Consider the following 22,813-nt stretch of genomic DNA (forward strand, 5'->3'; position numbering starts at 1 on the left):
CTTGCAGCTGCAGCGTATAGCAACAACAACGGTTTCTTGATAATGCTTTAATTAATTTAAATAAAATTTTAGTCTTAAAATGAGATGAACGTAGAATTTGCGATTACACGTGTCGCCAACTTATTTTTCAGTTTCGAACCAGTTCGACTTTGTGTCAAAGTTAAGAATACATGCGATCTCGATTGTTTTTTAAAGTTCTTAAGGAAAAGACAGAACAAAAACAAGATACTACGACGCAATAATAACTTATATATGCATATTGCATATACCTTTTGAAACCAGCAATGGAGATGTTCATGGTTTATATTTAACTATAAAACTGCCCAAAATCAAACTTGTGTGTTATACGATGCGGATCGAATTAACTTTCAATTTGTCGGTGCGTGTTTGTGTAATAAATCTAAGTAAAATTAAAAAAAACTACCAGACAATAAGACTTTTATTTTTAATGACACTGTGACATAATTAGGCTTCCTATTTATCCCGCAATATCGCTAACTTCAAAACATCTCAAAATGCCCCGAAAACACGATCAGGATTTAGAGCAGCGGTTCTCAACCAGTGGGCCAAATACCAATGTAAAAATGTAGATTGATTAAAGAATTTAGTTTTATTTGTGTCACTATTATTTTAGAGGATCAATGGCTTGGGGAGGATTGAGAAAGAATGCAAATTTATTGTTCAGCAGCAAGTATACCATTAATGCGCGGTTGAATAAAAACAATCTGTTTTGAAATATGTTGTGCTGTTTTTTATACTAAACCTATTTTGTAGTATTTTCTTTCATAAATTTATATAACGACTGTTGTGGGTTTTGCCAATGCTTGAAGCATCCGAATTATTGCAACTTCACGTCAAGATATATTTTGATACGGCTATACTATTCCTGTATTAAATTGTTCAGTTTCTTTGGATCAAATAACTTTTTGATAATTTTATTGAAGGAAATACGTCGAATAGGGTTTTTCTGATTTTTGTCGACGACGTTAACCATGCGCGCCTTATATGGATCGAGGTCCAGTATTCTCCTTCTGGTTTACTGCATCTGGAGTTGGAGCTCACTTATATCAAACGCCACATGGTGGTAAGTCACTCTATATGCGTGTAATAAATGAAAAATCGTCCTATCCTGTATGGTGCACGAAGTTTTCCAACCTGTAATTTACTGTAATGACATGCTAATAAGGATGGTATGGAACGCATGTAGTTTATCACACATAAAACTAAAAAGCGAATGCAAGCATCCAAGCGACGCGATAATAAAGCAGTAAGACTGGTTACAAACTCAGGCATGCAAACTGGGCGACACCTTGAGGTTACCGGAATGCCGATGTCCCGCAAATGCTATCCGGGGCGACCCCTGGCAAGCGCGAACGTCAAATATCCTTTCAACGCGTCGATAAAAATTGGTGGAATTACGGCGTTGCGGGAATCCATCATCACCAGCAGAAGCAGTCGCCCGTCAGTGCCTCGTTTATGGCTAAATCGCAACGAGTCATGGGACAGTTAGCGCGCACAAGGCAGAGGGGCGCTTCACCTGGACTGGATTTTTCCCGGTTGTGGCACTTACGCAGACTTCACGTGTCCCATAGTCTCCGCGGGTATGCAGGCTTAACTGTAACAAGAACAATGCCACAAGTATTTTATTTTTACACATCCAACAATATTTTTATAGCTGTGCGTGCATTTTTGTTTGTTTTCGGATGTCTCTTGCTTTCTACAACAAACGATGTTCGCCCAAATTACATCCCAAGTGATCGTTGGTAATGTAACGCTACCAGTGAAACAACAAAATTACAGGAAAATTAATTGGTTGTTTATTTTTTATCACCAAATGGCATTTTTGGGTTCCATGAACGTTTTCGACATGTGGTGCAAAGTAGCTCGCGCCGGGCCAAAGCACGTATCGGGCTGTGAAAAAAATTTGCGTGCGCCTTGGCGAGCGCTTCTTTCCCGGTATTGCACTCCGAGCTGTTTAAATCGCCTAAGCGGCATACAGCAAGTTAGCCTACATCAGGTGGTATGAAAGTGTATTTTTTTATTTGTTAAATTTATTTGAAGTACAATACAAAGCGTCAAACAACTTTTTGTTTTCATCAGATGTTTGTATTATCATAAAGTGTCGATCTGAGCACAAAACCCCGCCCTGTCGGAACTCTCTAAGTTTAGCCAAGCGATCAATATGAATTGCGGGTCATCGCTAACCCCTCTACCGCGCTTCCCTTTCCAAATCTCGTAAACAATCAACAGGGCAAACAACACACGGTTCAAAACTACCGGAGCCGGGGTCTGCGATTAGTCATGCCATACTGCAACGGGCGTGTATTCGCCAAGTTTGGTAACCTAACGCCCGTAGCCAGGTGGTCTAACGATTGATGAAATATGTAGTCGGGTGTGCAGCGCCTTCTAGCATAATTTACTCGCAATCTCTCATCTTGCGGCTGAAATTGCCTTGCATGTGGAACAAACCATTCATCGTGAACTCTGGAACTGATCAATAAAAAGTAATTATTCGTTAACCTGATTTTCGTATCAGCAACAACTTTTAATAGTCTGACCTGGTTTCCAGGCCGACCTTTAATAAACCGACTGGGGTTTACGCCATTTTGATACTAAAAAGAATGAATATTTTGAACAGTTACGAGCAATTTGGTTCTGTTTATTAATTTACATAAAATCATTGTTGTAAAATCTAAATCATCTGGCATTAATCGAAAAGTATCGTCGTGATTGACAAATGATTTCCGCATTTTTTATTTTATAGGAAGTGTGATTGAATTTGCACACGACAGGTTGTCACGAAACCGTATATAAAGCCTCCGCACAGAGCTGTTTGTACGTTTTGTCAAATTTCCGGTAAGGGTTTTTTCAGGAAAGACGTCGTAAAACGTAAATGTCCAATTGCGACAGAACTTACTGAGAAAAGGCCGAGCGTCCACTTCGGGCCTCTACATCGCCGCCGACGGGACGTCATAAATAAATTTTCCGTCGCGCCTAAACGAAAGGCAAATACGAGAATGGAGCGCAGTGACTCGCCGCGACTGTTTTACGGCCGCCTTGCAATCTGTTTGTCGCTTTTCCATCACACAGGGGACTGGAAAGGTGAATCGCTGTCGCCAGCAGGACGACGCATCCAAACTCAGACTCATGATGTGTGGTCGATAAATTAGGCCACCGGGGCCTCGGCAAAAAATGACAAGCGTCTGCGGGGGTGCCCGGCGTGGGGGCAAAGTCCCCCCGGGTGCCGTGACTGGCGCGCGCTTCCCGGAGAGGACATCTGACGTTGATCTATGGCGCGAAAACACTTCTGACGGGCCGCCGTCAAGAAAAGAGTCGCGATCTTCCGGCTCTGGCAATTATATTGCGCCTCCTCAGCAATTCGCTGTCGCGGTGTGTTTTCAGCACACCCGATTATACAGTTGCGTGCGACCACGACGTTTAAATACATTTTTCTATGTCAGGTATAAATTAACGCGTTATTAAAAACACAAAGGTACATATCGCGCCATATATGTAGTCACTTTACACAGTCCGCAATAGATACCGATCGACAGTTGCTGCACTGTCGAGAAATCAAATAATGGAACGTGCAAGTGACTGAAAGCAAGCGTGTTTGCGTATCTCACGACCTCTGAAAAGAATTTCTATCGGTGGTGGAGGTTTCGGTTTGCCTCTTTTCCCAACGTTTACTGTTTCACAGAGCTTGGCCAGGTGTACAGAAGTCAATTTAGTTCGTTTCAATCCTAAGGTATTCACATGAGATGTTGACTGTTGGACCATCGTACAGCGAAAGCAAAACTAAAATATTATAAGCCCAGTGTTGAGGCAATCACTTCCTTTGAAAACTAGACGTTAAGCCCCAAGTGATTAGAAGCTTGTCGCAAAATGGCGCAACCACACATAAAATTTTATTTCCCGTGTTTACCATCGACCCTTGTGGCCACCTACCCGCCGTAAAACATTTACTGGAGTTAAAATTAGCCAACTGCGGAATATTGTCTTTTCGGCGCGCCGACTCGCGTTCAAGCTCGAAGCAATTAAAATCGTTCCGGCACTTTTTTTTCGCCTCATCGAAAAAACAGGTGTCCGCGCTATCACGTGACAGCGTAAATCACTGTTTGCCCTGACGTAATAAAGCGCTGATCAAAGCGACGCGATTAATGGTGGGGCATTTTGCCGGGCGCTTTCAAGTCGGCCACACTACCTTCCGCTACTGACATTATCGACATCCCCATCTTTGCCGGGACGAATGACGGCTGGAAGGTGGGTCTGTGACTTCTTGCCCAACAATTAGACCCGGTTTAGCGACCCCAGTGTTACCGACCCTGCGACCACGCGGGAGGTACTCACACCTTTCAGCCAATTTCACTCGCTGCCTTTAAATCCGAACCAATAAACCCGGGCGAATTTGGGAGATAGGTTCGTTCGCCGCTCGGCCCCCTTACCGCTTGCAAATATTGACAAAACAGTGGGATTTCATCCACACCGTGTCTGTCCATTCAGGATTATAAGTCCCTCGCTGCGCCCGGATTGTGGCTGGAACGTCGCTGTTGACTATGACATCACTGGTCCGTTTGTTCGTCGTAAATCGCTACCGCATCGCGAGCGGTGCTGTTTGAGTCAGAATTAGTGGCGTCACAGAACTATGACATATCCCATTCTCCGCCACATTAATTGCATTCTTCCCGAAAAAGAGCTTAAACCCGTAAACCACAACTCAAAGAAGGTTTCCTTGCCGTTTCGAGAATAAGCGCCCACTCTTTTCGCGACTGTAGTTTCACGACGCATTCGGAAACCCATACCTTTTAGGCTAAATGAAAGATATTTACACGTGATACAATTTGTTTCAATTAGGTTGCTTAACGTGCCCCCGTTTGACGCGAAATCTTCCAGCGCGGCCAAGTACTGCCGGGGTCTCCCTCATATGACCGGACACCAACGCCGGTTCTGCCAGAATCACACAATGCTCATGCATCACATCAGTAAGGGGATCAACCTGGGAGTCGACGAATGCAAGTCGGTGTTCAGGTCAGTATAAATATAAGGACTAGAACAAGAATGAAAATTGATAATGCAAGTTATGTCAACCACAATACTGCTCATGCCACTGTGATATGTTAACTTATCGTGTCGGGGTTTCGGCTGTGTCGTTTTTTTTTTATTTTCCAACGACTTGTACATCGACATTAAAATAGGATTTAGGCATTCTTTTATAAATTTAATATAAAAATGTTTAAACATCGCTTATTTTCAAAGTAAAACTTTGTTTGTTAACGCAGACACAGTCGGTGGAATTGTTCGACGTATCCCGGCCCAGCGAGGAAAAATGCATTCTCTCCACTTCTGAAAGCAAGTGCGTCATTCTAATTTAATAAAATTGGCTAGCGGTAAACATTGCATAACCATAACCCTTAATTTTGGAAAATTTACTTCATGGGAAAAATAAAAATCGAGACGGTTGTGCTCGAAACAACGTGCGTATTTATTCATGGAACCACACCCTACGGTTTTTCCTATCGTTGGGGCCACCCCGACGCTCACCCCAAACGACGCGTATAGTCTGGCTGCAAATTGAACTATTTCGTGGGCACGCGCACCCCCGCGCCCCAATTTGGGCTAATTACCCACCGCCCCTTAATTATTGGCTTCCCGTAGGCGCGCATCGCACCAGCGCTGGGGCAAAAAATACGCCACTACAGCAGGGCAATAGGTTAAAACTCTCGCGCGTTTGCTGTTCAACAACAGCATGCTCGTCTCGACCCGCCCACTGATTTCAATCTGAATACCTGTCAGGCTCACACTTGCGCTGCTACTGGGCGTTCGGGGTAGGTGGGGTTAGGGGACGCGCGTGCCCCTGGGTAATTACAATGGGTCGCGTGCAATGCTCGCGGGCTCCTGTCTGATTTGGACACGGCGCGCTTTTTTGCGGTTAGAGTGGATAGCGGTAATAAAACAGGACTTGCCCTTTTTGGTTGTATATGCGCCGTAACCGCAATGAGACGATCAACAACAGATTATACCTTATTATATTGCTGAACTTTATTACCTAACAGTGCTGAATATTTAATTCCATACTTGGATTCGCCAACCTTCTCAGCCTAAAAAGATGTAAAAGAAAGAGTTAGATGTACGTTAAATTCGTTTGACATGATATCAAGTTTTACCCCCTTTACGGTAAAAGTGTCGCAACTTTAACCCTCCCGTTAATCAATCGTTTATCCCATCAGTCAGCAAAACGGCTGTTTGCGATTATATGCTACTATATGGCAAGTGTGAAACTACAGCGTCGAGTTAAAGGCGGGCGAAATATCAAAGCACACTGCCGACAGTCTCCACCTGGCCATCGCCTCTTTACCCGGCTTTCCCAGTCAGCATAGACCGTCTTCACAAAAGGTGCATCTGGCCATTAGCGGATCAGCCGTGTGCGCAGGTCGTCCTCGAATCGGTTGCTGTAACGCTTGCAATGACGACTTACCCGATTTGCGCGTCCGCAGCTGTTTATCCTTTATGATAGGCCTCTGCCACAACGTGATTATATAGACTGAAAATTGAATAGAGATCAATGCGAGTGGGCCGAAAAACAGGGGATACCTGTCGCCTTTGCTCGGGCCTGTGATATCAGGTGTTAGGAACTCGCGTCATTTCGAACGTCATGTGATTGCCTGGATTTGCAACTTGTTTTCAACAAAAATTATTCCATTTGAATGTTGAAAAGTAATCATAAGGGCAATCTATGCTCTGTTTGACCTATTTATGTAGTGAGATGAACGTTTCACCAATCCCCTTTATGGCGTGCTACCTGTTCCCAAAAAGGCGATCATTTCCAATTAGTAGCAGCGCGATAATCCGGGTTAATCGCCCCGAAAGTGGAAAGTGATCCCGCCCGTCTCATCGATCAAAACTCAATATGTGTGTTCGCCATCCCTAAACAGGCGGCAACAACCCGCAACCCGCCTTCCTATTTATTCAACGTGCGCGACGCACTGCGCCCGCGTCCATTGTCCGTCGTCTATTTTGTACCCGCTTATGCGTCGTCGTCTGCTACGCACACACTGCGTGGCCCCGTGTCACAATGGCGGTCCAGTCATCAGTCAGATGTGTCCAACCAGCCGGCGACAGCTCGTGACTTTTCTTATCAGATGGCGGTGGGGGCCGGCCCTGGGGCGGGGCGGGTGACAAGCGTCCTGCTTTTGCGTCCCCGGTTGGCGACGTGACGCGAGCGCCTTGCGGCACAAAGCTGCGATTAACCTTGAATAAACAGAGTGACTAGTGCCGGTGGCAGCGAAAAGGCGCCTCGTGCTACACCCTACCGCTGGCCTAGAGCTGCTGTTTATCGAGTCGGGCTCCACCTCGTAAATCTCCCGCCCTTTGAAGCTGGTGCGCAGCGCGCGACGACGCATTGTAGCCAAAAGTAAATCTGCGCCTCCAATCAATCACCGCTTAACTCGCACCGTCCACATTGTGACGCGACAAAGGAGATAGGGACAGAAGCTGCGCGACGGCACGCAACCTCGGATTGCGTATTATTGGGCCAAGATATACACACGCACCGTCAGACCCGAAGTTCGCAGTCCGCGTTCGAGACGAGAAAAAGGGACACCGGAAATTTGCACTTTTCGCTTGCTGTTTATCACCCCGTGCCCCTTGACTTAGAAAGATTCCCCGCTGACAAGGTTAGCGGGCGACTTTCGAGTGTGCGTGAAATAAACCGCCAGAATGTGACGGGACGCGGTTGCGAATTAAATTCCTACTTGGCCCGCGACTAAGACTGGCACTCAGACATTCAGTCACATGTATACGATTGGCATCGCGCCGATGCGAGGTGCTGTATTCGTTAATCCAGACTGTAAAACTGCTTGGCAACACTTGAATTTAGAAATTCACCGCGATTCAAAATTGGTCGTGACAAGGTTTTCCTCTATTGTGTTTTTTTATTCCTAACGTTAAGTCGTCCCTATTTACTTAGGAAGAAATGCATTTGTTGCTCACGTGAGTGGTATTTTTCTCTGAAACCTATGCAATTAGGCAAATTTTTTAGCTCGTACACTGTCAAATCTTTTTTTACCACACCTTTCTTAGCATTGTGGGTCTCGCTGCCCGGCAAAACTTTCTCGCATCGCAAAACAGGGAGGATTCGATTCAGATTTCCCGGGGCTTTGATGTGTCGTTAGGGGCTCGGCTTTATCTTGGCTGAGATCTGAGCACCGTCTGCTAAGCCGTTGACAGACAGCGATGCCAGACACGCAGCCCAAATAGCCCCTATCTCACTGTCGCCTTCACCTACTGCTGTGGCTCACTAAACAGGTGCTGCGTGCCTGCGCCGATAACAAAACTGACCCTCTTCTCCCAGCACCTTGACATTCCAAGTCTAAAATCATTAACCCCCGGGGTTAAGTTGGCTTTGGGGCATTTTATGCTTTACTCTAAACTGCTTCATGACCTATGTTCACCTTTGATGGTGTCACTTACCCCTTGGACTCGTTACTGGACGCACCAAAGATCAAATTGTTGGAACGCGGAAATTTATACACTTTCAGTTATTTCTATGTGAAATGGCTCATTTGATTTTTAGCTGCCAAACACAACATAGGGAGAGCGTAGTTAGTTTTTGTCTACTGTGGTATTTTTAGGAAAAAGAACTCTTACTAGTGCAATTACTAGCAAGACAACTGTATCAAATACAAAATAGTGCTGACTGATGTCGGTTATTGTTTTCTTTGCAGAGGGCAAGGAAAAGGCGTTTATCCACGCCATGCTGGCTGCCTCCGTCTCGTACGATCTCACCAAATCTTGCACAATGGGCGACATACCGTTTCGTTGCTCATCGGTAGGACGGATTTCTGTTCCCTAAATAGTATAAACTCTTGCTTTGTAAGAGGTATGTTTTGCCATATTTAACTGCGACGTTTAATTCTAAACGAAATGTATGACATTATTAAACTTTCATTGCCTTAACTAAAATATAACAAAACAAATGCTGATTAGTACAGTAAAACTTAAACGCAGGTATCCGATCGGCGCCTAAAGAACCAAACTTACTTCGTCCCGGAACTGACCGACGACACACGATTCGGTCACAACGTGGCGCTATCGTTTTTCGGAAGGCCCAGAAAGGGACTCTTCGGCGCCCTCGAAAGGCACAACAGAGAAGTTGGCCTACAAGTAAGTACCAAACAACCCCAAAACTATTTTCAAAATAAAAGCGCTTTCGTCTTACGTGAGGAATTTGCGTCCTACGTGAGGAATTTGCACCTATAGTAAACTTCTTAACGCTAAGCAAATTTTGGCCTAAAACCTGAAAAATACCATTAAACTTTTCGATTTAATCTATTTTGCTTAAATAGGCGTATAAATTACGCCATTCGGTATTGGACCAGATTTCGTTACTATTCATCCAAAAATATCGGGTATCAGTATCGGATAAAATGTCAAGTCTCAGACATCACTATAGTTTTGAATTAAGGGGATTCCAAGTAAATAGTTAATAATATTATAGCTGGGTGTACGCTGGATTTTCTTTATTGCGTTATGTTTTTTGTTACCCATAATGTTAAAAGGCTGTCACGAAAGACAATTTCTCAGCAACATTTATTTTGTTTTCGAAGCGTAGTTTTTTTCGCAACGGCACGTTCGCGGAAGTCCTTAAAATCAAGCCGTTTCTTTCGGTTCAAGAGACGTCCTAACCACGGCACAGAATCGAGCGCAGGTCAAGTGGGGCTCCCGATTGGTTTTGGGCAACACGCCCGAATTGTTTTAACCCCTGGTGAAAAAAGAATAGGCAAGGGTCACAGGCAAAACAGTTCAAGTTCGGACGGGTGAACTGTCTGTCTATCCACTCGTCTTGGCGGACTAAACCACTTAATTAAGCGCGCTGAATTTACAGACAGTCGAGTGAAAAGCCGTTATCACAGTTTTTGTGTACTGAATTATAGACTTGGGTTTCCAGGAAGTTGTCCTTGGTGAATTGAAGTTTTTCGTGCCATGTAAACTTCAGGTCAACGATAAAATTCCGATCGCGTCATCTGATTTATTCTAGGTGTTCTGCAAAACTGTTTTAAACTACGGCGTTTTTATGCACCCATGAGCAATACGACCAAGAGGCGAATAAAAAAAAGGCTAGGTAATTTCCTGGCCTTGCTACTGCAAATTGTCTTGAATTGTCCGAGCGTAAGCGTAATGTTTAGTATGGATGTTAATTTAAATAACAATTCAGGTGAAACCATTTTAAAATGAAGCCTGTTTTATTGTATTTTGGTGCAGCTTCTGGCTTGCTTTCGTTTTAAATCATTGCATCCTTTCGTCTTTACGAATTTTTATTGAACTAATATTTATGCAACAAATTCGAGCAATAGTCTTTTTCGACAGTTAGACTTATAGTAGTACGGCCAGTACTAAAGGTAGTTTAGCAAAAATATTTTTCCGCAACACAACCTTTCTTTTTTTTTTTTCAATATTTTTCCGCAACACAACCTTCTTTATCCACATGGAATTGCGGTATGGACAAAACAAAGCAATTAAAGAGGGTCTTAATAAAAGCGTATTAAACACCTGTCAGTTTCATTAAATAAACTTTGTTATAATCAACAGAGGACAGCATTGCATTTTTTCTCTGGTATGCCAAAGTTTCACGATTTGTCTAACCGACAGGGTCTTGCATATCATATGTCAGTTACATGGGATTAGTCGCCTGTTCGTCACGTTGTCAGTGCTCCACATATCGCCTGGGCATTCACGTGCATGTAGTGCTACGAGCTCTGCTTACGTCATCAGATTTGAAACCACCAGTTATCCAACTCTCGCCACCAGGTGTTGCCCTTGCCCGCTACAAAACCGTAAATATTGGTCCGGGGCAAAAGGAGACCTGCGAACGAGGTCTTATAAGCTCGCGGTTAACTAACACGCGTCATGCAAGTAACGCGAGTCGGCACGCGCCCGTTTAATGATTTTCTCTCTAAGTTTATATTGTTTGCGCCAGGTGGCCGATAAAAAATGGCTAGCGCTTTTAAAGCGCCGGGCAAGTAGCAACAAGATCATTGCCTGCCGTCCCTCCAAGAAAACATTGATCTTAGAGTTCGCGCAATATCGTTAACACGTCAAACTTGGACAAATTTCGGCCGATAAACGAATAAACACAACAATGGCATATGGTAGAGATTTGAATGCTGCATATTTGACTTTTTAGAGCGTTTCGTGTATTTTGGTTTGTTTCTCTTAAAATGAGCCTATTCTTTTAGTGTATTTTTTGCTGATAAACCGATTTCGAGGTAATTGTCAAAGGCTACAGGCCTCTACTGACATCTTCCGAAAGAAAATCGCAATCTTGGTATTTTTCAGGTGGTTCGAAGCAGCGTGCGACGGAAATGCAAGTGCCACGGACTGAGCGGTTCGTGTGCGTTGGTCACGTGCTACGATGTAATGGGCGATATTCGCGAGATCAGCGTCAATTTAAAGCGCAAGTACGACTCGGCCGTGGCCGTAAAAATGCGCAAGAAGGAATTGCGCTTGAAGAGAGGCGGCAAAGGGCGGCCGGGAAACGAGTTGGTGTTCGCGTATAAGACCAGAACCGACTTCTGCAAGCCAAACAAAAAGCTCGGTTCATTTGGCACCAAGGGAAGACAGTGTAACGTAACCAGTTACGGCGAGGACGGTTGTGATAAGCTGTGCTGTGGCAGACGTCACGTTGAGCTGCGCACGTACAAGCTCAGGAACTGCCATTGCACATTTTCCTGGTGCTGTACGTTAGAGTGCCAGCAGTGCAACTACCTGTACACCGGCTGGTACTGTCGCTGACACTCGCTCGCCAGCGCGTTGAAGATACTAAAGGTCTAGCTTGTGGAAGGCGCCGCCGATTGTGGGTCTTCGTCAGGAGGTGCTTGACTATTTTTTGTATGACTTTGAGAAGTTCCGGTAACAGAGCCGACAGCAGGTGCTGACGATAGTTCCAAACACGATAACAGCAGTTTGCGTTTTCGAGATTATGATTTAAAACATTTTCTTGAAGAATCATATTCAATATTAAAGACAAATTCAAATTAATGTGATTTCGAATAAAGATGTTGCGTGTTACCTGACGGGGACCAAATATACACATTTCGGCAAAACAACTACATTTCTTTGAAGCTTTGCATTTTTATGGCCGAAGACAACCTGTGGCCAGTTGGAAAAAAAAACTCCGGTTTATCGTGGACAACGCAGCAGAAAAGATTGTCAATAAAGAAGGTCCGCACTTCACACATGATTCAGTGTTTCACTATTGGTACTATATATTTAAACGCCTATGTTTCCTTGTTTGAGGCGGTTAAATATGATGCTGAAAAATCCAGCCTTGTGTTTTTTTATCGTGGAAAGGTGAAGCGTTCGCTTGCCTGTCTGACGTTCATTTTATAGCTTGCTGTAGGACTTGTCGTACGCATATTTCTAAATATATTCGCAGTACATGCTTACGATCAAAATGCTATTTATTTGTGAATAGCTTCTTGCTGTGAATAAAATATAAACTCGCCATTCGATTTGCATCTGTGTGACACTCTGTGATTGTTGTAGTTTTTGTCCAGCTCTGAAAAATACTTCAAATGTTTGTACTTGGCGTTTGGTTTGCGCATATGACCGTTAAATACAGTAATATTCTGTATACCCGTAAGATAAGGTATAAGGCTTTACAAAAATCCTCAAAAAGTTAAGTCGTAAATTTAACCAATTAGAAATAGAAGGCATTAATTTTGTATTATACTTGAACCTAAAATATATATTCGGAGTAGGGAGTCGAACCGTTTGCCCATTTCGATTCAGGTTTGGTTCGCTCTTTTCCGGTAGTCCGGTTTACTTTCGATGTCGGCCTGGCGAAAACAAAAATTGAAAATAAATGAAAACGTAGGCGGGACAGTTTCGATCGATTTTTAGGATTTCTTTTACAGAATTTAGGATTTTCTTTTACAAAATTTTCTTTTTCTTTTTATCGTTTTTTTCAGTAAGCCAACTTTTCCATACATTACTATTACTAGGATACAAGTTGGCTGCGATTGGTCTGTTTTGCCAACTTAAAGAGTGTTGCATGATGTGCGTTTTTATTTCCTGGTGTTAAATGTGAATGTAATTGTGACGTCACTACAGCGTGTAATTGGTCCAGCGGTTGGGTTGATTGCTTGCGCATTGCAGGGTTGCCACTTGCCAGTTAGGATTTTTTAAGGTAAAATTTAAAAATTTAGGCCTTTTTTGTTTTAGAAAAAAAATCCAAATGAATTTTTTTTTTAGGTGTTTTTTTGGTTTTGTTAGAAAATTTCAGTGTTATGTTAAAAAGAGATCAAACTAACACAAAAAGAAAAAACTTGCCAAAAAAAGTTTACGAAAAGAGAAGTTCAATGTAACTATTTATTGCTTTTTTATTTATTTCAGAAAAAACATAGGCTTGTTAGAGTTTGTAGTACATTTGGCTTCTTTGGTCTTTTTTAGATAAGTTTATATACTACTTGTAAAATAAGCTATGATTCCAATGTACAAATTGTTTCTTTTTACGTATTTTTGTGTGTTTTCATAGCAGTCTAGTCTATAGTAGAATGAGGTATTCTTTTTTGAAGTGTAAATTTAATCAAGATAACCGATTTATTTGACTTTTTAATTTGTCGTAAACAACCAGAAAACCCACATTTAGTCCTGTTTTTATTTGTTCATTCGCACGAGAATTTAACTGGCAACAAAATACCTCGTTAAGTTACAAGTTTGATGACGTCATGCTAAATCTATATTAGTAACGACACATTTTTTTTTAAACAATTAATCCTAGATCTGGAGCCTAATTGGAAGTGTCCCGATTTTAAGCCCAATAATAGGGTAGGCTACTGGCTAGTGACTGCTTATTTAAAAAAACGGTTAAGTTTGGGGTACAATAAGCACAAAATCGGTTACTTCGGTTTAGGTTCGGTTCAACTTCCCGATTCCGTTTAAGTGAATATTTTTTAGGAATAGGGTGCTGTTTAGAGATGACCATCGACGTGTTAGTTTACCATATTCTTCTGCAGCCAATAAATAGGTTATTGTTTTCCGTGAGTATCAAAAACATTATGTATAAAATTAAAACAAATATAACGCCAGCCTAATCCTCCCTTTTGCATTGATTACCCCAATACAAGTCTTGTGGATTTATTTTACAACAGTGATTTGCATTTGCAATAACCGCTTAGGCTAGTCGTAAAGCTATTGATAATAACAATTTATTAGTACTAAAGTATAATGGAGATTTTATGCCATTTGTTCAGTTTAAAAATATTGTGTAAAGCATACAACATTTCGCCATATTTACAAACTATAGTGTTCCGTCTTTTTATTCCATCAATCAACTTTACGAAGCTTTGTTTGGTCACGTGATTAGAGTCAGGTGATCGAATGTCACGTGTTTAAAAATCATTCGAGCGATACATAGCAGCCATACTTCACAACATTTGATATTGAGACTTCTTGGGAGATAGATTTCGTCCGATATTAATTGTAAACATATCGTACTTACCGCAAATCGCAAACATTAGCAATGAGTTTAAACAAGTCGGTTGGGCCACAGCTTGTCCTTGTTCCGGGCGAAATGTAAGTAACTTTGTAATGTTTATTTTTTATTCGAGATGTTTTTGTGTTTATTTTGATTATAGTGTGCCAAGTACATAAAGATATTTTCGAATTGATTATAAAAACATAACTCTTTGTATAGGATTCTACGACAAGAGGAAAATGTTGATGTAACATTTAAAAAGTTTTCGCATTCAAACGAACATATGAAGGGATCAAAGATTGGAAATGTATATCTCACCAATTTCCGGGTAAATTAAATAGAAAAAAAATTTGGCACTGGTCTACAATCCTACCACATTTATTTTACCATTAACAAAAAGAGTTGTCAAAGTTAAATTGCAAGGAAGGCATAAACTTGTAAGAATAAATATAATAATAATACTTGACCCACTCAAATTCGCACCCTTACCCAAATATTGTAAGCAAAACAAAACCCCGACGAAAATGTGGTAGGATTTTAGACCAGCGTTAAAATTATTGATAAAGAGATATTTTGTTATAAACGTTTTAACTAAATATGTATTAAAAACAGTCCAGGTTGGAAAGTTAGGCCCGCTCAGCCGCGGCCATAGCCGCGCAATTTGTGTAAGTAAAATCAATGTTAAATGCGGCAGCCAAAAAATCGCTCAAACACGCAAAACTTTTGTTGCGCTAACGGTTTTCAGTAGAATACTCCATTTTCAGCTGTATTACAAATAACATTATTACAGCCGCGCAATTTCAAGCTGCAAAATCGTCTCCCCGGCGCAAAGTCCAAAGTTTCCAATCTGGAAAACAGTCACAAAAATTCTAACCATTCAAAATTTATTTGGGTATTTTATTTGACCAATGCTTTTTTCAGTTAATCTTCAAAAATCAGAAAACCAGTGACATGCTTCATGAACTTAGCATGCCATTTCACAACATTAAGGACTTTGAAATCAAACAGCCTGTGTTTGGGGCGAATTATCTGTATGGAAAAATATTAGCTGAACAGAATGGTATGTATGGTTTTTAAGTAAAACATAGCATTTGTAAACTGATTAGCCTCCATAATAAATCAAATATTTTTAAGCGGCAATTGTTGGTCACTCCGTTTTTGACGTTCTTAAAATTCATAAAAATGCAGCATTGTTGTAAAACTTAACTCTTGAAAAAATTACTGCTGCAATACTAAAGTAATTCATATTGCCAATATGTTTATAAGGCATGCCCCAAATCCCATTTTTGGTTAAAATATATTTTGCAAATATTGTGTCAAGGTCACCAAGCTCATTTTAATCTTACTTGCTAGGTGTTACCTATAAAATCAACACCTATGAATTTAAATACATATACTTTAATTTAGGTGGATGGGAAGGTTCAGCTGTCTTTGAAATGACATTTAAAAGTGGTGGGGCCATTGATATTGGCCAGCAACTTGTCAAACTTGCTACCAAACGTGAGTGTTGCATATATAATTATATGGTTAAACTAATGTATGGCAACACTAGTTTGTTCAAATAGAACAGGGATTCCCAACCTGTGGTACGCATACAAGGTTGTTCAGGTGATACCCCGTTTTTTTACAAAAAAATTCCCTAAAGCCTATTCATTGTTCTGTAATTATTCCTGTTGTTTCGTACCATTACTATCTCCAAAAGACAGGTCATAACAATAGTCGACTAGGAGCTAAGTTGCTTTGTAAAGCGTACAACGCTGTTGAACAGTGGGCGTTAATTATGTTAAACGATTGCTCTTGATAGATATCATCTACTGATTTATAGCTTAATTTACAAATAGCATTGAATAATTCTAGTTGTAAGGTAAAATTAGGCAAAAATATGATTCAATTAAAATAGTTGTTCTACAACAGTGGTTCCTAACCGGGGGCGCCAAGCAAATCTTAGGGGGGCACAAGCTCTATTCCAATATTTAACTTTTTATAATGATTTTATCAGTTTCATGTTGCTTTAGTTACTAAATCTGCTTGTGTACTGCCCTAAAAACAACTGAAGAAACAAGATCATAATTTAGCGATTTGCGAACTTTGGGGCTGTGTTTATTCAGAACAGTATGATATGGTTGAAGAAGATCTAAGTTGTGCACCATGCCACCCCTTCCACAAACTGTGCTTTGCCAATTTTAACAACAAAACTACGAACAACTTTTTGCGCATCACTAATTGGGGGGAACTCTGGCTTTATTGCGCTAATTTGTAATGTTATTTGCAGTGTATAGCCCTTGTGTGCCATCACCCCTTTTAAAACACGATTAACGCAATGTTTCAATTTTTACAACATGTTTGTCAAAATTAGCTCAATGAAAACCAATATATGGAGCACGAGCAGCTTTTGTGTGTCTCGAAAATTAAGGTTTAGCCAATACAAACCAAATAAACCAATTTCTTTTGCGCTTTACACTACAAATTTTTTTCAAATTTGCTTTATTATTGTTGTTTAATATCTAAGAAGGGCGCAAGGCACAGAACAATTACCAAAGAAAGGCGCAGTAGAAAAAAGGTTAAGAACCACTGTTATACAAGAAGTGGTACAGAATTGGAAAAAGGTTGGGAACCCCTGAAATAGAAGGATAGTTGCTTATAGGTTACTACAATTTAAGGGCTACTTATTCAGGTGTTTAAGATTATTACATAAATAAAGGAGTGTGAAATGGCAATTAGATTGTTGGCCAGGGAGATAAGAGTGCTATACCTGACCAAAAATACATATTGCAACGATGTCATATGGATAGCAACTTTGTAGCTATCATCTAACATTCCTAATTGGTTTATAGCACCACAAGCGATGTACCAAGTGCAGACCAATACTGTCATTTACCAATCTGCCCCAGTAAGTGGCATGCAAGTACCTGGCACACAAAACACATTCTACTTTCCTGGTCAAAATGGAGCTGTGCAGCCACCATCAGCCCCACCAATGTACCCACAACAACCACCTTTGTATCCTCAACAGCAAGGAGGACCCTCCAACCCACCAGCCTATCCCCAGCAGGGGTACCCTGGCATGAACCCAGCTCAAGGTAATCAGTATTTTTAGCACACAATTTAGGTTGTTTAGATTATCTGTTCAGCGCTTATTTACAAAACTAAATGTTTGTTTCGGCTTTAGAAATGTATGCCACAATATACAATACTCATTTGTTACAAAAGTGTAATCAACAACTTATTTTTAGTGGCAAAGGCATCTGAAGCTTCACAGTCAACTTTGCCACCTGGCTACAACAGCAACATTCAAGCCCCACCAACATATGATGATGCTACAAAGAAAAGTCAATAAGGAATGGTTGCTATTTTCTATGAATTGACCTGTTGTAACTAAAAAAAATCAGTATTTTGCCTGGCAAGCTTGAAAAGGGCATGCCTTCCTCAATTTGTATGTATATTATAAAACCTATTGAGTTACATTCAATATGTGTACCTTGTGTTTAACTTTTATTCTGGAGTCTATGTCATAAAGACCTCTAAATAAAACAAGGTGGCATATTTAAAATAAGTAAAAGTTGCAATCACGTTCATTGGAAATTGCGGTCAACACTGCATTTTTCTTCATAGTAATATATGCTTAATTATTTATACTGTATGTTTGTACTAGTAAACAACCGCAGAACTTGATAAGAGGTGCAAATGGATTTATGGGAGCTTTCACAACTCTGTGGTTGAAGGCTTTTTGTTGTTTCAGATTTTACCAATGCATGTTTACACTTGTTCAAATGTTTCTTTTGGGTCATATTTTTTTATGTGCAATTACATAATATTGGTGGTAACTGTGTTTGTAAAAAATAAAAATATTACCACTATTGTAAACCATTACTGCATACTATTTCATCGTCGGAAAGAAAATAAGACAAAGGTAATAATTACAAGAAAGGTAAAATAAATAGACCAGTCATGTTTAGCTAAACACGCCAAATCAACTGCGAAACATAGGGAGGACAATTTCATCCCATGATACATCCCACGTTCTTTCTCTAAACTTATCCACATTTTGGCAAAACTTCTTCAGTGTTTTTTGATCATTTGGAAAATTTTTAAATGCACTTAGAAGTTGTTGACTTAGTTCTTCTGCTGTATCAAATACAAATCCATTGACATCCTTTTGCACAAGTTCATCTAAACTGTAACAGAACAAAAAGTATTGAATTAACAAATAAGTGCTTTTCAGACTTGTTGGACATCGCACACTTGTACTGTAAACACAGAGACTTAATCGTTTTACTAGCATTCACAACAAGATTTATTTGATATTTTTAGGAATTAAATTAACATTTTGCGTTACATCACACGTTGTTCTCTTAACATCACAGTTTCACAGATAAACAGATAAACTTTCTATTGCACTGTTCAACACATTCGTTTAAAAATTCCGGTCTCAATTCAAACCTAATATGAATTAGCTCGTACTTTGATTTATAACTCTACACCCCTGATAAAGATGAGCCATTAACTGCTAATTTTTAGTAAAATTTATATTTCTTGTGGCACGTCGTTAGCGAACTGGATAAAAATAAGGGGGATCAGCGTAGCATTATTACATCAGTGGAGTCTGTTTATTTGGTTTGAGTACAACATACATTTGCACAGTAGAAAGAAAGTAAGGTGATAACATCAGACACTGTATACTAGAAAAGTAGTACAGCATTGGGGCGAATGTTTTCTCACAACGTGTTGGCTTAGTTATATGACTTGTCTATGAGTGGATTCCTGTACATTGGACAGAGGACCTAAAGCTGGGCTCTAATATATATTTTAGGGACCGTAGTCGGTCTCTATTTGTCTCAAACCGACTCTGCAGCCTTGACTAAAATCCGTGCATCTCATAGATAACGATTTTATGTCATACAGTTAATTATTAATATTAGCCTTACCACGAAAAGTTTATGGCAGCAACAGGCAGACCAGCTCCAAACATATCAACAACTTTCATTGGCAGATCCAAACCACTGGAGGAAGTGTGAAGGCTTACTCCGAGATCCCCACAAGCTAAATTACAGATTTTAACATTGTTTAGGTGGTTCAACAATTCTAGTCACATCTTGGTGGTGCAAAGCATTAAACCTAAACTTGAGTAAAGGTATGGATTTAACACATAAATTGATTGAACTCTCTTGCATTTATGTAAAAGTGCCATATGCATACAAGTTGACTGTTGTTAGTATTAAGGCGACACAAATCATTTTGCAATTTTCAAAATGAACTTTTAGTTTAATTAAACTTACCAAGTAAAGTTGGATAGTCTTCTGCCTCCAGCCAAGGTGTTATGACTTCAACATGGTGCCAATCCTTTAAACTGAGTATTTCTTGGTAATGAGCTTTATTTGGCCCCTTACCTGTAATAGCACAAAGAAGATCTGGCAAATCTGAAATTTGATGGACAGCATTTTCGTATACTGAAAAAAATAAAAGAATAAAAGGTTTAGTTAGCAGTCAAATAAAGCCTGTATTATTTTTTCTGTGATGCACTTACATTGCAAGGCGTCCAATAGGACAGAAAAGTCTTCGTCATCTGAACAAAAAATAAATAGACAATATATATCTCACTTCCATTTTTGTGTTTGTGAGTATTTTAGTATTTAATAAGGTTCAAAATAGACCATCAATTTTTATACTTATTAAGATATCTTGGAAGTTTATACCTGTCCAACTTGTGCTACTTATAACCAGGGCAGGGCGATTGGATTTCATGTTTACATTTCCATCCGTGTCACAAGACGTAAATCTGGTTCCACTTTCATCTTCACTTGAAGAAAAGTGAGAATAATCCCTTGAAATCTTTTTGAACAACTGTAAAATAGCGCAAAAAAAGAGTTACTAAATAGGATAAAAAAAACAATTTTGTTATGTGAGAAACAATTATATTTGTAATAACATCAAGTTCAAATGTTATTTCAAAAGTTATGATGCAAGTTTTAAACCTAAAATATTTCAAATAAATAATTGCGTATAAAAAGTTAAGACTGTTTAGTTAAACGTGTCAAATATATAACTACTTTACCGCATGTTTTTCTTTTGTGCTGAGCTTCTGAAAGTTTTGACTTGGCCGATCATGCATTACCTCTGCACTACACAATGCTAATTTACAATTAAAAATTATATATATTTTAACCTACCAGCACAGGTTAATTTGTTACCTGAAAGATTATTTACTTATTATATTTCTACTTTTCCAACAGAATTAGGAAACGTTTAAGAATGATTCATTCTCAGAGAATTTGCCTTGTTATTTTACTAGCAAATCAATCAAAACTTTCATTACATACAAAATCAATGTAAAGATCAACAAATTACCAAATATGCCAACGATTTCCAAGATCACTTTTCATTGCATTTGTAACACAGAGATTTCCTACAGAAAGTTGACCAAATGTTTCTTCATACCTAAAATTTCCAAAAAAATTAATATAAAACATTTCACAAAAGTATGAAATTGGAACAAAACAATCTATTTAAAAATAAAGTAAACATACCACTTTGCAATCTTTACTATTGGGTGATCTTCATGTAGAGACAAGGCAAGAATAGAATATCCATAATTGTGCCAATCTATGATAAGTTTACTTCCATTCCAAAGACTTAACATAAAGCAAATAGCAAGAGTTGGAATGCAGGGTGGATTCTATAGAAGTGAAACGTGATTGTTATCGTTCTACATCGACAGTGAATAATACCAATTTCAACGGATTCCCAAAACTAATCAGCTTGCTTGTCAATTGGTTTTTAATATTACTCTATATTCTGAAGGTTGAAATTATAAAAAAATGTACTATTATTTAAACAAACAAAAAATAATTCTCACTTTTCAATTTGTGCAAAGTTCAATTTATTTAAATACCTATGCATAAACATAGTTTTACCTGTACAAGAATATATTCTGAAGCATTCACCTTCCAACAAAGGACCCACAGCAAGCTAATGCTTTGCCACAACACTTTAAGAACATACACAAAAAACCTTGGAAGACCTAGAAACATCCAGACAAAAATACATTAAACTATTGCTTGTTTTCTAGGCATACCCCACCACATGATAACCTACCCGAAAAACTTGGCACATTTTTTAAATATTCAATGTCAATGTTCCTGGATTCTAGAATCAACTTGTGCGGGGTAGAACCTAAATGCAACAAGTCAAAAATTTTATAATAGTGTAATATTTTTACCAAAACAATCAGTTGTTACCTGAATATCCAACTAAGTTCACTTTATAGCCATGTTTGGCAAGCGATAAAGAATGATAGGACATTCTGGGACTTCTACCAACATCCCCAAGTACCACAACAACAACTCTACCATTCTTTTTTCCATAGATCCACAGTCTTCTTAATAAGGCAACAACTGATACGATGAGAATACATCGGAAAAACAGTGAAATTGGTGTCAATATCCAAAAATTAACAATCTTTAGCAAATTTTCATCCATGACTATCGGGGAACTAGTACACATCCATGCTGAGAAAACAATGTATGATGAATTGGAATCTAGTTATTCAGTTTTGCACACCTTGGGTAAATAAGTGCCAAACGTCAAACGACTAAAAAGGAAAGCCAAAATAAAAAGTAACATTCTGATACTGAGCAGCGAAGGAATCGAACTCAGTCAACATAAAAATTAGGAAACTATTTGTCACAAAGCAAAGAAGCTCCAGCTGGTATAAAAGTCGTGTTCTGTAAAACCTGTGATGTTTTTAAGTATTTGTGGAAAAAAAGAGTTGGGTCCTGCTGTATCGAATGGGCTACGACACCTCGCCTATTCACAGGCGCTATCCCGCTACTGATCGACGTGGGAACTTTTGGCTGCTCCCTTGCGGGCCTGGCCCGGTTCGTTCCTCCTTAGACAACCTGGACATCTCAGGCTCCCCCGAGATCTCCATATTGACGCCGAGCTTAGCGCGGACGCCCGATCGACATAGGTCAATGCGCCGCAGAACTCCCATTCTCAAGCCGTCCTCCAACTCAAGCCTCCGAAGTCGCTCGGATTACAGGCCCACACCAACGAGCCCGGCGAGAGAACGTGTCGAAATCGCGGTTATCAATGTAGCGCAGACGCGCCGCCCTATTGCATGACGTCATTTGATTGACAAGCTTTGAGTTCGCAGTGTACGCACGCTTGAATGAAAACTGTGTTTTAACCAACGACTCTATATTACACTGAATGACTGAAACTATCGTAATGCGAGGTAATTATTTATTTACAATGGTTCATATTGGCTTTAGCTAATTTGAAATGAATACATAGTTTCTGCTATTTATTCAAGCAGCGCACCTTTCTTTTATGACGTGG

General features: G+C 39.9%; 3 protein-coding genes and 1 non-coding gene across 4 annotated transcripts; 2 read left to right on the forward strand and 2 right to left on the reverse strand.

The window, feature by feature from the left end:
- The first annotated feature begins 946 nt into the window (after positions 1 to 946).
- On the forward strand, positions 947 to 12,425 carry LOC146160870 (protein Wnt-3a-like). The gene is made up of 6 exons (XM_083385532.1): positions 947 to 1,084; positions 4,855 to 5,028; positions 5,280 to 5,353; positions 8,724 to 8,827; positions 9,007 to 9,162; positions 11,335 to 12,425. Exons 1-6 carry the CDS (start codon positions 993 to 995, stop codon positions 11,788 to 11,790), a joined length of 1,056 nt encoding a protein of 351 aa, XP_083241658.1. The 5' UTR covers positions 947 to 992; the 3' UTR covers positions 11,791 to 12,425.
- Positions 12,426 to 14,420: 1,995 nt separating this feature from the next.
- On the forward strand, positions 14,421 to 18,462 carry LOC146160871 (WW domain-binding protein 2-like). The gene is made up of 6 exons (XM_083383638.1): positions 14,421 to 14,574; positions 14,696 to 14,804; positions 15,398 to 15,536; positions 15,884 to 15,976; positions 17,311 to 17,556; positions 17,710 to 18,462. Exons 1-6 carry the CDS (start codon positions 14,522 to 14,524, stop codon positions 17,811 to 17,813), a joined length of 744 nt encoding a protein of 247 aa, XP_083239764.1. The 5' UTR covers positions 14,421 to 14,521; the 3' UTR covers positions 17,814 to 18,462.
- On the reverse strand, positions 17,883 to 21,977 carry LOC146160872 (chitobiosyldiphosphodolichol beta-mannosyltransferase-like). Its single transcript, XM_083383637.1, has 11 exons — positions 21,712 to 21,977; positions 21,569 to 21,646; positions 21,388 to 21,494; positions 21,001 to 21,149; positions 20,822 to 20,911; positions 20,529 to 20,595; positions 20,170 to 20,317; positions 20,001 to 20,039; positions 19,753 to 19,923; positions 19,402 to 19,516; positions 17,883 to 18,651 (listed from the first exon to the last, which is right to left on the reverse strand). The coding sequence occupies exons 1-11, from the start codon at positions 21,974 to 21,976 to the stop codon at positions 18,447 to 18,449; spliced, it is 1,434 nt and encodes a 477-aa protein (XP_083239763.1). The 5' UTR covers position 21,977; the 3' UTR covers positions 17,883 to 18,446.
- A 258-nt stretch (positions 21,978 to 22,235) lies between these two features.
- Positions 22,236 to 22,535, reverse strand: LOC146160873 (signal recognition particle RNA). The gene has a single exon (XR_014494757.1).
- Positions 22,536 to 22,813: the final 278 nt, after the last annotated feature.

This window comes from Ascidiella aspersa, chromosome 3 (genome assembly GCF_963924565.1).
Source record: "Ascidiella aspersa chromosome 3, kaAscAspe10.2, whole genome shotgun sequence".
Lineage (NCBI taxonomy): Eukaryota > Metazoa > Chordata > Ascidiacea > Phlebobranchia > Ascidiidae > Ascidiella > Ascidiella aspersa.